Below are 14,232 nucleotides of genomic sequence, written 5' to 3'. Positions count from 1 at the left end.
TGACATTTTTTGACTCATTCTACCCAAGCGGTAACCTCCAGTCTACCCCCGCCCCCGTGGCAATGCTGAAGTGCTGAAATCACTCACTCACACACACACACACACACACACACACACACACACACACACACACACACACACACACACACACACACGCACACACGCACACACACACACACACACACACACACACACACACACACACACACACACACACGCACACACACACACTAAGCCAAAAAGGCTGTTTTTACAGCAGAAATTAACATATTTACAGCTTGGGACATAAAAAATGTCTGCTATCAGAATCATCAATTTCACTATCACCTCACATTGGCCCTCATTGATCAAACGCGCGTACGCCTGAAAAATGGGTGTACTCCTTTCCACGCACAGATTGGCATTTATCAATCTGAACGTGGGCGACGGGTACGACCAACGGTCTGAGTTGGTGTACGCAAGTTTCATGTCAGTGGGCAGCACGGTGCAGCGAGTAAAATCTGTCTGTGGAGGAGAGTTATGAGCACAAAAAATTTTCAGAAATAAAAACTGATGTTCTTAAATTAACATTTAGATCCTTGATTTAGATACGACACCAAGAATGCTTTTAACGGTTCACTTTTCTTCCGCCATTCTTTAAAATACATCGCTATGAAAGAGCAGCGCGAGTTTTCAGCTGATTTCTACGTTTACATTTTTTTCCTATATCGGTTTACCTAAAACATTTGTAAAAAGAAAGGCTGTTATCAGTTTTTAATACATTCCCATGTTCATGATAAGGTCTCCGCAGAAAACATTCAAAAGGACGCTGGATCAAACTCTTAGAACGGAATTTTTTTAAGGAAGCTGTATTGATTACATGATTTATTGTGAAGATGATTAGATGAAATAAATCCTTACAATATTATCATATAAACATGAACTGTGTGTGGAAAAAGTTCCATTTCAATTTCATAATAAAGGACGGTAATTTACATGAGATCACAGCCTATGTGTTCGTGTCGTGGTATGAATAATCCAAAAACTCCATAAAATTACGCCCGTGCGAAATTGCGCACGATCGACACACTTCAGCTCCACTCCCTCCTCAGTCTGTGACAGGGACAGGTGTCGTGCCTGCCGAAAAACGACTGCCCCCGACGGGAACGCGCGTCAGCGTGTTGCTCTATCTCTCCACTGTGCTGATACGCTGTGCTGTACTCATAAAGTAGACGAGGATTTGTCTGTCATGCTGTCATACAGATCTTCTTCGAATAAACAATTTTGAGCTTTGTTGTTTCACTTTTATTGCTTCCGTTGTTGTTGCTACTCCCGCAAGATGGAAAACATGATTTGTAATGCGACGTGAATTTACAACGTTTTAACCCATAAACGTTTTAGCCTACATCAACCATCCAGTAATTTCAGTTTCCATGAATTATGATGATGAATAAATTAGCACATAAACAGGCAACGCGAACCACGATATATTGTCTCTTTTAACATCCTGTACTGGCTATGCTGGAAGGTTTTCACAGATCAAGTTAACATTTCTCAAGAGTCTTGTATAGCATCGAGGTTATGATTTGTCAGTATAATGTCAATAAAACGGTATTGTACAGCTTACAAAGCCTATTATATTTACATATTTTCCAGCAGGATATATCTGCTAGCTCCTTTAATAATAATAATAATAATAATAATAATAATAATAATAATAATAATAATAATAATAATAATAATAATAAATTATTTTTATTATTATTATAATTAAATCAACATTTTTGAAAAAAATAATCACTTCATTTGTATATATCACCTTTCATACAATGAATGCATCTCAAAGTGCTTACAATGAAAATAAAAACAATAAGATGGATAAAAAAACATGATAAAATAAAATAAAAACCTAAAAAGGTTGCTTTTGTTTTTATGTAAGTTTTAATGTACAAGCTTAGGCATGTTTAAGGGTAAGCTTTGATGGCAGGAATAAGTGCCAATTATCAGGAATCTACGCCAGTCAAAACTTACTCACAATAAGGGTGTCATTCCTGAGAAAGTGTCTGACTGCACCCTGAACACAGGCAGTCACTTTTCGGCAAACAGCTGCCGAAAAGTGACTGCCCTCTATAACTCAGGGATGTGAGGGGAGACATAGGCCCAATCCCAAACCGCCCCCTACACACTCTCCCTACACACTAACCCTCCGTTTGCGCGTTCTCGCGGAGGGTCCGCCACATTAAGGGCCGTCCCAAACCACGTAGTGCGGAGGGGGAGTGGACTGTTCAGCCCTTAAACAGCGAGCCTGCATCGACGCTCACTTTGACAGGAAGTGCAACAGCGAAATAGAGGAGGAAACAAGTGCCACATGTGGGGCACTTTATGCGCAGTTGGAGAATGCGCTTGGTCGGTGATCGGAAGGTTGCAGATTCTCGCCCAGCTCTGGGCGACACATGGCGATGTGTCCTTGGGCAAGACACTTAACCCCTAGTTGCTCCCACTGCTGCGTCAGTGGTGTGTGAATGGGTATGAAAGGGTGTCATTGTGTTAGATATACTGATGGATAGCTGTCATAGTAAAGATTGGATCCATCAGTGTGTGAATGTGAGAGCGAATGGGTGTGGATGGGTAAGTGTGACCTGTGGTGTACAGCAGCTTTGAGTGGTCCATGACTAGAAAAGCGCTATATAAGCTCAAGTCCATGTGTAAAATATGTTCCCCACACCTCTATCACACTAACAGAAACTCACAAGAAGCGTGGTTTAGAGAGATTAAACGAAACAAGCAGATCTTACTCTATGCTGACGTTTGATTTGATCATGAAGCCCTGGCACCTAAAATGTGAGCAGTTTGCAGTATTAATTCATTTGTTTAACTGGAAATGTCAGATGGTGATAGCATTGAAAGACATGTGGGATCACTTCAAATTATTAAGAGTATAATATATCTCCTGTCATTGTAACGGCCTCCGATTGTATGATTGTAAAGAGGAAGGAAAACGAGACAGACGGTGCGCTCCAAACAGGCAATAATTCTCATTTCACACACACAGTAGGCATGGGAGCAGGTATCTGCCCTATCCCAATGAAATCCACGTGTTTAACTGTTTTCTCTGTGTCAATCTAAGCGTATTTTGGAAACAAACAGCTCTTATCAACTCTGCACAGCGATATAGCGACTCGCAATCTGTGCCTCAGCGTAACATCCAAACACGGGGAGCGTCTTTCTGTTTCCATGGCGACGAGGTTTTCCGTGTTCCGGTGAAGTGAAGAGGGCCTCCCATTCCTGCCGGTAATGGTTATACCCTCCCCCTTCAATTGAAGTGCCCTCCACAGCCGGGAGTGTGACTTCATTTGAAGTGACACTCGGTAGTGAAGGGGTAGTGTGTAGGGGGTGGTTTGGGATTGAGCCATACTCACAAATTTCTGGACTGATAGCAGAGGAGCTCAGGTGTAAGTGCAGCGATTTTGGTCAATGTCACCCCTCACATCCCTGAGATACAGAGGGCAGTCACTTTTTCACAATAATATTTTGAGCTGTTGAAGAATTAGGAACACCGTGTAATCTTATTATAATTAGATTAATGCAAATATGATTTGAATTAGTTTTTTTATATGACTTCAGTGAAAAAGGCCACCAATGCAGTGTATTGTCAAACTTGTATAATGGCTTTAAAGTGCATACACAGTCCTGATGCTATGGGTGTGATATCCAACACTTATAGAAGTCTCCAATGCCCTTCATGGTTCAAAATTATTGCTGAGTAAATTGCCCTTGAGTACAAATCTCAAGAAGCTGACACTGATTTGATGGCATCCCTGAAACTGGAAGTGCAGCAGAAGAACAGTTACCTCACCCGAAGGACAGACAAGTATTGTGCACTGAGGCGGGGTATTTTACAATACTCAAAGTTAGCTCACATGTTGAAAAAGTATTTCACCTCGCAATGAAATGTAATTATCACAATGTGATGTAACAGCAAGACCTTGTTTGACACCCTATTCTCAACATGTTCTGACCTGTGTCCACTTGGGATACATAACAATTCATCATTTTTTGAGGAAAAAAAACACATTTATTATGAACCGATTAACTGTTGTTTAGATAGTCAAATTGAATCACAGAGTGACATAAGCAAAACTTTACACACACACACACACACACACACACACACACACACACACACACACACACACTGTATATATATATATGTATATATATATATATATTTATATATATATATATATATATATATATATATATATATATATATATATATATATGTATGTATTGTGTGTGTGTGTATGTATATGTTAATGCTGATATTAATAATAACATTGATTTTAATATTAATATCATTTCACGTCAGCCTACTGTAAAGTCCTGCATTTTAAATAAACACGAAGGCCCTGGGACAGACTAATAATGACAAAAATACACAGATATGAAAATGAATTACATTTATTGTGCAAAAAATAAACTTTAAGCTTAGACCATGGGGGTGGCCCAGCTGATTTACTGTAACTGATACAGGGATATAATGACAAATAAAGCAGTTACCCTTACTACTGATTGTTTTGCAATGGCTGTAAGAAAGAAAGGAAAAATAAACGCATGGATGAATATTGCTGAACGACAATGGCATAGGCTTTGAAATACTATAAAGAAAAAAGGAAGAAACAAAAACAATAAATGAACAACATAATATAAATGAAAAATTAAATTATTTTAGATCAATATTTATTTACTTATTTATTCATTTATTAATTTATTTATCTATTCATTCATTTATTTATTTTTCAAATAATCAGGTAGCTGATTCCAGAGACGTGGACCTTGATAACGCATTGGAAATTACTCAAGAGCAGTTGTAGAGAAGGCAGCGAGGATGTTAAAACGTTGTAAATTCACGTCGCATTACAAATCATGTTTTCCATCTTGCGGGAGTAGCAACAACAACGGAAGCAATAAAAGTGAAACAACAAAGCTCAAAATTGTTTATTCGAAGAAGATCTGTATGACAGCATGACAGACAAATCCTCGTCTACTTTATGAGTACAGCACAGCGTATCAGCACAGTGGATCCGAGCAGTGGAGAGATAGAGCAACACGCTGACGCGCGTTCCCGTCGGAGGCAGTCGTTTTTCGGCAGGCAGTCTCTTTTCGGCACGACACCTGTCGGAGTCTGCAGCTTCTTTCAGAGCTCAAAAACATTTCTAAAGCCAACTTTCCACGTTTCTGAACCTGGACGGAAGCAATTAATAATATTGTGGCTTCTAAAAGTCAGACATCACAGATTAATTAATCAAGGTGTAAACAAGGGCTGTGTAAATTAAATGTTTAAAACTCTGTTGTGTTTTAGTTTGTCACATCCACGCTGCTGAATCACTGCGGTGACTTCCTTGCAGGTGATTTTGTTTTGACTCGCTCTGACGCCACTTTTCCGACTTGCGAACAACGCGGTGTCATTTCCTCTCTACCTGTTGCTAATGTTGTGTAATAAAATCAGGTCAACTAGACGTAAATTTTGCTTGAAGACGTTTCGCCTCTCATCCGAGACGCTTCTTCAGTTCTAGTTGAGGGTGTGGAGGCTCCAGTTACAAGTAAAACCCATGTTAGATTTTTGACTGTGAATCTCAGCTTAAATTGGTTCCCTATAAAAATTTAATTTAAACTCGCAAGAGATGCTACTTGGTTAAACAAATCATTATGACAAGTAAAACCTAATGTCCTTATCATGTGTGCAAGTGCTTGGTATATATGTTTTTAAAATGCAAATATGGTGAATATGATACACACAATTCTATAACAAATGTAGAAATATATCTGTAACTAATACAGATCGCAGATAAAGGAAAAAGGCACTGTCCTTACTGGTAAATGCAATTGTTGGATTATGTTTGAAATCTAGAATTCTACATTGTTGGCAGGCAGCCCTGCTATTAAAGCTGGTGTTATTTTCATTATGAAATTTGTAAAATTATACTTCTAACTTTATACAGCTACCCTTCCCTGAGGGCTATGACAACATTGTGTGCTCATACAAGACGTTGGAGCGGCCTGGTGACTTCAAAGTCACCTTGAAGGTTAGGCTGAGCACCAGAGACGATCTTCAGATGTGCCTTAAGGTCTTTCAGGATACCACACAAACAACCTGACGTACAGCAAAAACATATCCCAAGGAGAATGCTGTAGCCAACGAGTACAGAGTAAGGACCATTAATGATGATGAATGTTATTTGTTTTTATGAACGTTTGAATAGTTTTTTGCCATACTGCCTTGAACATGATGTCAATCTCATTAGATCGAGCAAACTAAGCGGATGAAATGATGAAAAGGCTGAAAGGCAGTTGGCAAGGAAGCCCAAGGTGCTCTGATGTGTACATTTTCAGTTTGTATCTCCAATAAGTGTTTTTAATAGATTTACATCAGAGCCTCGCAGTCTTTTGCCAATCCTCCACCCTGCTTTGTTCCCTATACGTGTATCTACTTAGGTTGGCCTCCGTTGCCATCACAATACTCGCCATGCCAACCTCAGCAAGAAAAACACGCGGTGAGAAGCTGCAATGTACCTGGTACTGAAAAAAAGCAAACTGAGCCAGTCAAGAAAATCAAAGTAATTTTTTTTCCCTACCATAAACTGATTGCTCTATCTCGGGGGTCTGCAGTTCGATTATGAATTATTCTACTGTCTGTCTTCTGTTTTGTAGAGATGTTCACAATCAGGAGGGCTTTTCCTTCCACGTGACCATCAAACACTACCACAATCATCACTTGACCTGTGCTGAGGTGTTGAGTCAAAGGGACGTGTCAGAAGCAACAGTGGAGAAGCTGAAGACACTGTTTGAGAGTGGCCACCCTCCTTCCTCTGCACTCAACCCCATCAAATATGATCTTCAGGAGGAACACGGCAATTCATACGTGTATCCCTCTGCTGATCGATCAATATGCTCAGACCTGAAGTTCTGTTACAGGTAACTAAAACGTGTAGTTGAGGAGTGGGTAACCTTTTTTGACATGAAGTGCCAAGTTTGAATCTTCATTAGTCACTGTGCCATATCAACATTAGGTTTAATTATGACACCATACCAAAATAGCATATGGTATTTACAATTGATTTTGATTTTCCACAGGCTTTACAGCAGATAATAAACCTTATTTTCTTCTTTGGAAAAAAAAAATGTTCAAATGAGGGTGTAATGATTATAAGGGCCAGAACAATATAACATCAATCTCCCAGAATGCCCCAACAGTCGGAGTTGGGAGTTTGAATAAATGTAGAATTATATGCAGGATGTAATTTAGATGTGAGGGGGGCTTAATTAAACTGACTAAACTTTAAAACATATATATATTGAATATTTCATTTAAAGAAACTAAAACTATAAGGGCGATTAAAATTGTTTTTAGTTGTTTTTATAGCTGATTGGCATTTGGTTAATAACTCCTTTAATCTCTCTAATTACAGATTATATTACAAGATCTTCGAGAGGAAATACGGTGCTTCATCTGGGTCTATCGCTGGGGAAGCATCAGCGACTGGAGCAGGGCGCAAACAGGAACTGGAGGCTGGCCTCAAAACTATGTTTGAGGAGTTAGCTCAGAAGCTGAGGGAGGATGAAATTCAAACTCTTCTCTCCAGCTACAAGAAAATAAAGACTGACAGTGGCTTGATCTCTGCATGCTTTTCCTTCGGGAAAGAGAGACTCCATACAAGAGCTGCTACAAACACAACTGTAAAACTTCTGAAGTTAAGAGCCAGGAGATGTTTACAAACGAGCACATCAATTGGTGTGCAACCCACCGCTGTGGCAGGGCGGAAGGCCCCACTGGGTGGCAGACGTGCCCTCCAAACAGGACGGCCACCTAAAAGAGCCCAGAGGGAACACGGGTACGGCAAGGTAAAGGAGGGGGGTGGTTTTTTCTACAATAAATTGTGAATGTGCAGTCATTCATTTTTGGAGGCAGCTCTTTCTCCCATGGTGCATTGCTTTTTGTAGTAATTTATTGTATCACAAAAACAGCATATTATTGTTCAAATTTTAGTCACATTTTACAACAAAGCTTACAGTCTGTATAAGCATGAGGGCAAGGCTGACAGTGCAGGGAGAGCAGCAGGCGTGAGGGGGGAGACATCAGTCCAAGATAAGTATAAATTTATAAATAAAAATAAATTAATGTATAAATGGGTATAAAGCTGGTATAGATATCAGTCCAAGATAAGTATAAATTTATGAATAAAAATAAATTAATGTATAAATGGGTATAAAGCTGGTATAGACATCAGTCCAAGATAAGTATAAATGTATAAATAAAGTTAAATTAAAGTATAAATGGGTATAAAGTTGTTATAGACATCAGTCTAAGATAAGTATAAAAGTATAAATGGGTATAAAGTTGGTATAGACATCAGTCTAAGATAAGTATAAATTACATTATAAATAGCGGAATTATTCTGGAAGTATCATACACTTAAGCCCAAAATTATTCATACCCTTGTAAAATTGTCAAATACAAGGGATTTCTTTATTTTTTCACTCACAAATTAGTATTTCACGACAGTTTTTAGATACACAAAAGAAAGTCTGAAGTCATAACCGATTTGTTTCTAGATAGAAAGTATAAATAAACATCTTTAACAGGGTGAAAACAAAAAATCACACTGTCCAAAATTATTCATATTCCCAGTGGTACAAATACCGGCAGCTACAGTCAGTGTACAGTACAGTGTCCTATCTAAGTAAAAGCTGTGCTGAAATACTAATTTGTGAGTGACAAAAATAAAGAAATCCCTTGTATTTGACAATTTTAAAGGGGTATGAATAATTTTGGTCTTAAGTGTATATTCACGAATGCAGTGCGGACTACAACTTCCGACGCGGAAGTGTGCGATGAGTGACGTACTTCAAGAACGAATCAGAACGCTAGATTTATGTATATTAATGAGCCATCGCGGAGCCTCCTACGTTTCGGAAACTCGCGCCCGGATCACATGACTGACGGGTGACCTATAGCTGTACTTGAAGCCCTTGCTACTTTCTGCTTCCAAATTCTGGTTCAACCCGATTCTCCCCCTGAGGACAAAGAGGAGAAGGTTCAGATTAAGCCTAAGTGTCCCCTGAACAGATGAGTCTTCTGACATCTCTTAAAGCAAAAAAGGGACTCTGTGGATAGTACAGAGTTAGGTAATTCATTCCTCCATCTGGGAACAACAGAGGAGAAGAGTCTGTCTAGAGATTTAAAGCTGCATTGGGCTCGGAGCACCAGGCGTCTTTTTTTTTTTTTTTTCCAAATTATTTTTAATTTCAACCAGCTTGGTTAAAAAAAGGGGGTGGGGTGAATAGCTCATTCTGCAGGTCACACTCTATGGGGTTAATTTTTTTTCACAACTCTTTATTTTGATGCTATTGCACTCATGAGTTGTACTGAGAAGGGCATGGCTGACTTGACTGACAGGTGGGCAGCCTGTAGCTGGCTAAAAAGGCCTCTTTAGTTAATCCAAACCACATGATAAAAGTATGGTTTCATGTTGATTTTGGGTGGCACTCAGTTCTAGGTGCATCACCACTAGGCCTACCTACTGGAATTATTTAGCATTGCAACTACAGTACCACACTGTTAGACGGATCGTGGGACTGAAATGTGGTGGAAGAAACACTGATAAAACTTTTCACTTTCAGTCATGAATTGTTTATAACATCTCACAGGTAACTGCTTTTTTATTTATAACCTTTTTTTTCAAACCACATGTGGATTGTAGTGAAGCATTTTTTTTCCCATCAACTGCTGTTCTGCTTTCTGGAACTGAAAACCAACTAAGCATATTACAAAAAAATAAAAAATAAAAATAAAAAAAAACCAACAGAACAGTCAGAGTACAGACTACATTCTAAAACAGTAGGCAGTATGCAGTACTGGATTATACTACATCCTGGATATGGCAGGTAGTTTGTGATGTGAAAAACAGTCCATGTTAAATGTTGGCCACCCCTGCCTGTGACAGTACCCCTCTTAAGCTCCCCCATTCTAAAAGGCTATAAGTGCCCTTGTGCATACACTGTACCAATGTAGACCTATGATTTAGTAAGCAGTTAAATAGTTTTAGTATTGTAATGGATCATATGAAACAAAATTTGTTGTTACTCCAAGTAATGTTACTGCTATCTTTATTGCATTGTCTGTCCATTCTCCAGTATGGTGTTGGCGTAGGAGTAAAAAATATACAGCTTTTGGAAAAAGAAATAGTAAATAATTCAAGTTGACTCATTTTTTCCTTTTGAATTAGCTGACACAACTCTCTGATGCTCCGCCCTACTGTGGCGCTGTTGTACCAATGAAAGGAAAACCCCAGAAGAAGAACTTCGCCGGAAGCTTTTTTCCGTGAGCACGCGGTGTGTTCGGCCTTTCCGTCAGGGCAGAGAGAAAGAACATGGTGAGAAGACACTGCTCGTCTATCAGATATCACTTTTTTACTGTCTTAAACTTAGATTGACTCGCGCAAACCTGGTTATACGTGTTTATAAGAGACTTATGTACTCATTACTGATCGCTTCGACTAGTCAGCGGTTTTAATTATGTTTTAGATAGAGTATTTCAGGACGATGTTTCCGTCTAACGCCGCTAAGCTACGTTGCTAGCGGTGGTGGAATGAAAACATGGCTGATTAAAGATGGCCTGGTACCTCCCTGCTCTTGTATTACACGTGTACTGCTAATGTGTATGTGTTGTAACGGCTCTTAAATGAAATATCACTTCGGTCATGCTGACGTGAAGTAGCGATGCTGGGATGACTTCTCTTACTTAGCCGAGCTGTGTTAGCTTAGCGCAGGCATGTGGGTTTGAAGCGCCGACGCTCAGATGTAGTTGTTAAATACAGACACAATCACTTCTCACCTCTTCATAATCACTTCTCATAACTCTTTATTTTTTCACGGTTCAGGCCAAGATTAAGGCTCGAGATCTGCGGGGCAAGAAGAAGGAAGAGCTGCTGAAGCAGCTTGATGACCTGAAGAACGAGCTGTCCCAACTCCGTGTGGCCAAGGTTACTGGAGGAGCTGCCTCCAAGCTCTCAAAGATGTACGTACATTAGGAGGTGGATTAATGACACAGGGGACCCTGTTTCGCTATGCTCGAATCCTATAGGTGTTATGCTGTGCATACGGGAGCTACGTCGTGAGTGCTACCTTGACTGAGAGGGGCATCAATCGTTCTGTCTTATGTTAAATGCTGAGTATCAGCGAGAAATCACAACTAGCCCTGATTTCCTATGTATTTCTATGTATAATATCTTCAAATTGACACCTGGGACATGGTGATCTGGTCTAAGATGATAACTGTGAGCTGATGTTCTGCTGATGCATTCTCAAGCTTACCAAAAGACTGAGACCCTGGATGACCTGAATGTTCCTAGTAAACCTGGAGTATTATTACTTAGATTACAAGCTAGATTAAGAAAAAAGACACTATGTTGATTTGGACTTTGATAAAGATTTTTCATAAAACTAGTTCAGTAACATTATCTTAACTATGTCACAAGATTTTATGGTGATTGAAAAATAATATGTACGAACATACACAAGTTAGTATTTCAAAAAAGTTCTAACAACTTTTGGTTTTTGACATGTTAAATGTCTTAAAGAGTTGTGGATATGAAAAGGTAAAGGCAAAGTAGGAGTGTGTGGTGAAGCTGAGTGCTCAAGTTGGCCTTAGACCTTGTGTGATGATGGGACTCAGGGTGGGATCAAGCAGCAACCTCTGGTGTCAAAATATGAGACAATGCGGAAGTGCTAAAATCTGCTGTTTCTTGAGTGTCCACTTGAGGCTGGCTCCAGAAGTGCAGGAAATCAAACACACACTAAGGTGTCATCCAAAAACGCAGTGAAAAAAAATCTGCGTTTACACAAAAACGCAGAGGGACTGAAAATGCTGTAGTAAGCATGCCAGGCCTTTAGTTAGCGCTATAACTGTCTTGCCCAGAAGCCACTTTTGGTAGTTTTCCACCAGAGTAAAGTTGGGCCGGTCATTTGGTGTAAATGCTAAGAACAAAAGTGGAGCAACAGATGCACATTTTGTTGAAAGACAGTCAGCACAATGCGTTAGTTTGTGACGATTGTAACAACTGAACTGTTGTCCTGATGTATGCACTTGTGTGAAGCGGAGTGTGACATCAGCATTTCTACTGAAAATGGCGGCTTACTGTTTACATGACAAAGCAGTCAGCAGCGTTTCAAAAAAATCTCCCTCTGGAGGCCTTTTTCAAAAGTTTGAGTTTTAGGTTTGCTAAAACGCTGTTTCTGTGTAAACCTGAGGTAGAAACGCAACAAAACTTTTGCGTTTCAGCCTCACCAAAGAAAGCTTTTCACAGCAGAAATCAACATATTCACAGCCTGGTTCAGAAATGTCTCTTGTCTGAATCCCTAAGTTCACTACAGGCATACACTGTATGCGGGTTACATTTTTTTTTCTTACTTGGCAGCGCAGAGGATATTTAGATTGTGAGCTCACCCAATTAGAGGCACAGCCCAGGTCATGTGACTGATGTGTGCCCTCTTGCTGTACTTGAGGCCTCGCTACCGCCAATGTGGCAGTGATAGCTGATTTGCTTTAAAAGCCTTCTGTTATTCATGAAATTGACATGACGGGGTGTCATTTTTAGATTGTCACATTAACATTTCTCCTCCTTATGTTCCAAATGTTTCTTCTCTGACTGCTAAATTTGAATCCATACATTCAAATAGTTTTGTCTAACGTTAGTAGAAATGGACTCAGTTTTATATGTGACTGAGGTCCAGACTGTGACTTTCTCTTCTGTTCATTACAGCCGTGTTGTCCGCAAATCGATTGCCAGAGTCCTGACTGTAATCAACCAGACGCAGAAGGAGAACCTGAGGAAGTTCTACAAGGTACAAGAAAGATAATACCTTTCAAACTGCTAACAAGGCTTCTCTCCAAGTACTAACACAAAAACGCACCTGCTCGGGACACAGTGATCTGGTCTAAGATGATAACTGTGAGCTGATGTTCTGCTGATGGATTCACAAGCTTACCAAAAGACTGAGACCATGGATGATCTGAATGTTCCCACTGAACCATGGATATGTTTACCTGACCTGCAGTACTACAAACAGAGGCACTATTAAAACTGTTTAAGTAAAATTGAACTACTTTGTCAGAAGCCAGCCAGATAGAAGTTGCACTTGTGTCACCACAGGATGTGTAGAAACCTTGTTTCTGGGTCACCAGGTGTCCCTGAAGTCTTGACCCCCTTCAGAGCAGCTCCTTTGGGTAAACTGCTGTTCATATAAACATAATGAATATGGTATTAACACTTTTTTGTTTCCCTCAAAAGGAGTTTTTATTTCCCAATATGAAGCATGTTGGCTGCGTATGACCGATGGAAATAGGATTGAAACAGGAAGCCTGGTATTATGTGTCTGCTTGGTAAAAGTCAAAAACCTGGAAATGAAAGAACTTGTTTTTCTTGGTTGTTTGAAGCGCATTAGTCTAAGCTTATTGATCACTAGTTTCACATCCTCTTTTATCAAATAGTTTCAATTCTTTTGAGTCTGCTTTCATTCAAATTTTTTTTTTCCAGCTCCTTAAACTAAACTCCATATCTTTTAGGGTAAGAAATACAAGCCCCTGGACCTGAGACCCAAGAAGACCAGAGCTCTGCGTCGCCGACTCAATAAGCATGAAGAGGGTCTGCGTACCAAGAAACAGCAGAGGAAAGACCTCCTCTACTCCATTCGCAAATTTGCTGTAAAAGCTTAGAGGCTCTTTCTATGGATAAAATAAAATCTGTAAAACTCCAGATGTGTTGAAGTATTTTTTTAACTTAGAGTTTTTCTCGGTTGCTTTGGTTCATTTCTCAGACCAGAATTGAAATTCTCTAAGGGCGTGGTAGTGATGGAGAGATGACGCCTCATGAGGCATTGAACCACTTGAGCCAAGTGGTTCAAGAAAAGGTTAATCTCTTGAGGCTTCATTTACTCAAGAAACCACCTGCTGGTCAGGCGCATAATCGCAGGCAGTTCTAACTTAACCACATAATGTGTGATTCATTGAACTTCTGTGCCCGTTTTCGCTCTTGGGAACAACTTAATCACAAAAACAACAATAAAAAAAATGTTCAACCAAATAATTTCTTTACATAAATGATCACATATTCATATAAAACAGCATTTTTGAATATTCTGTGTGTCAATTTCCCATAAATGGTAGTATCAATGATATCGCAGGTTGTATAATAA

The 14,232-nt window shown here is 39.5% G+C and overlaps 1 protein-coding gene across 1 annotated transcript; it reads left to right on the top strand.

Annotated features, from left to right (window-relative positions):
* Nucleotides 1–10,282: 10,282 nt before the first annotated feature.
* rpl35 (ribosomal protein L35) lies at nucleotides 10,283–13,793 on the top strand. The gene is made up of 4 exons (XM_074670356.1): nucleotides 10,283–10,412; nucleotides 10,920–11,056; nucleotides 12,801–12,882; nucleotides 13,604–13,793. Exons 1-4 carry the CDS (start codon nucleotides 10,410–10,412, stop codon nucleotides 13,751–13,753), a joined length of 372 nt encoding a protein of 123 aa, XP_074526457.1. The 5' UTR covers nucleotides 10,283–10,409; the 3' UTR covers nucleotides 13,754–13,793.
* Nucleotides 13,794–14,232: the final 439 nt, after the last annotated feature.

This window comes from Halichoeres trimaculatus, unplaced genomic scaffold (assembly GCF_033239565.1).
Source record: "Halichoeres trimaculatus isolate MK-OKI-2021-1 unplaced genomic scaffold, fHalTri1.1 fHalTri1_scaffold_5, whole genome shotgun sequence".
In the NCBI taxonomy this organism is placed as follows: Eukaryota; Metazoa; Chordata; class Actinopteri; order Labriformes; family Labridae; genus Halichoeres; species Halichoeres trimaculatus.
The sequence above is the reverse complement of the archived record's forward strand: the minus strand, read 5'-3'. Positions and strand labels throughout refer to the sequence as shown.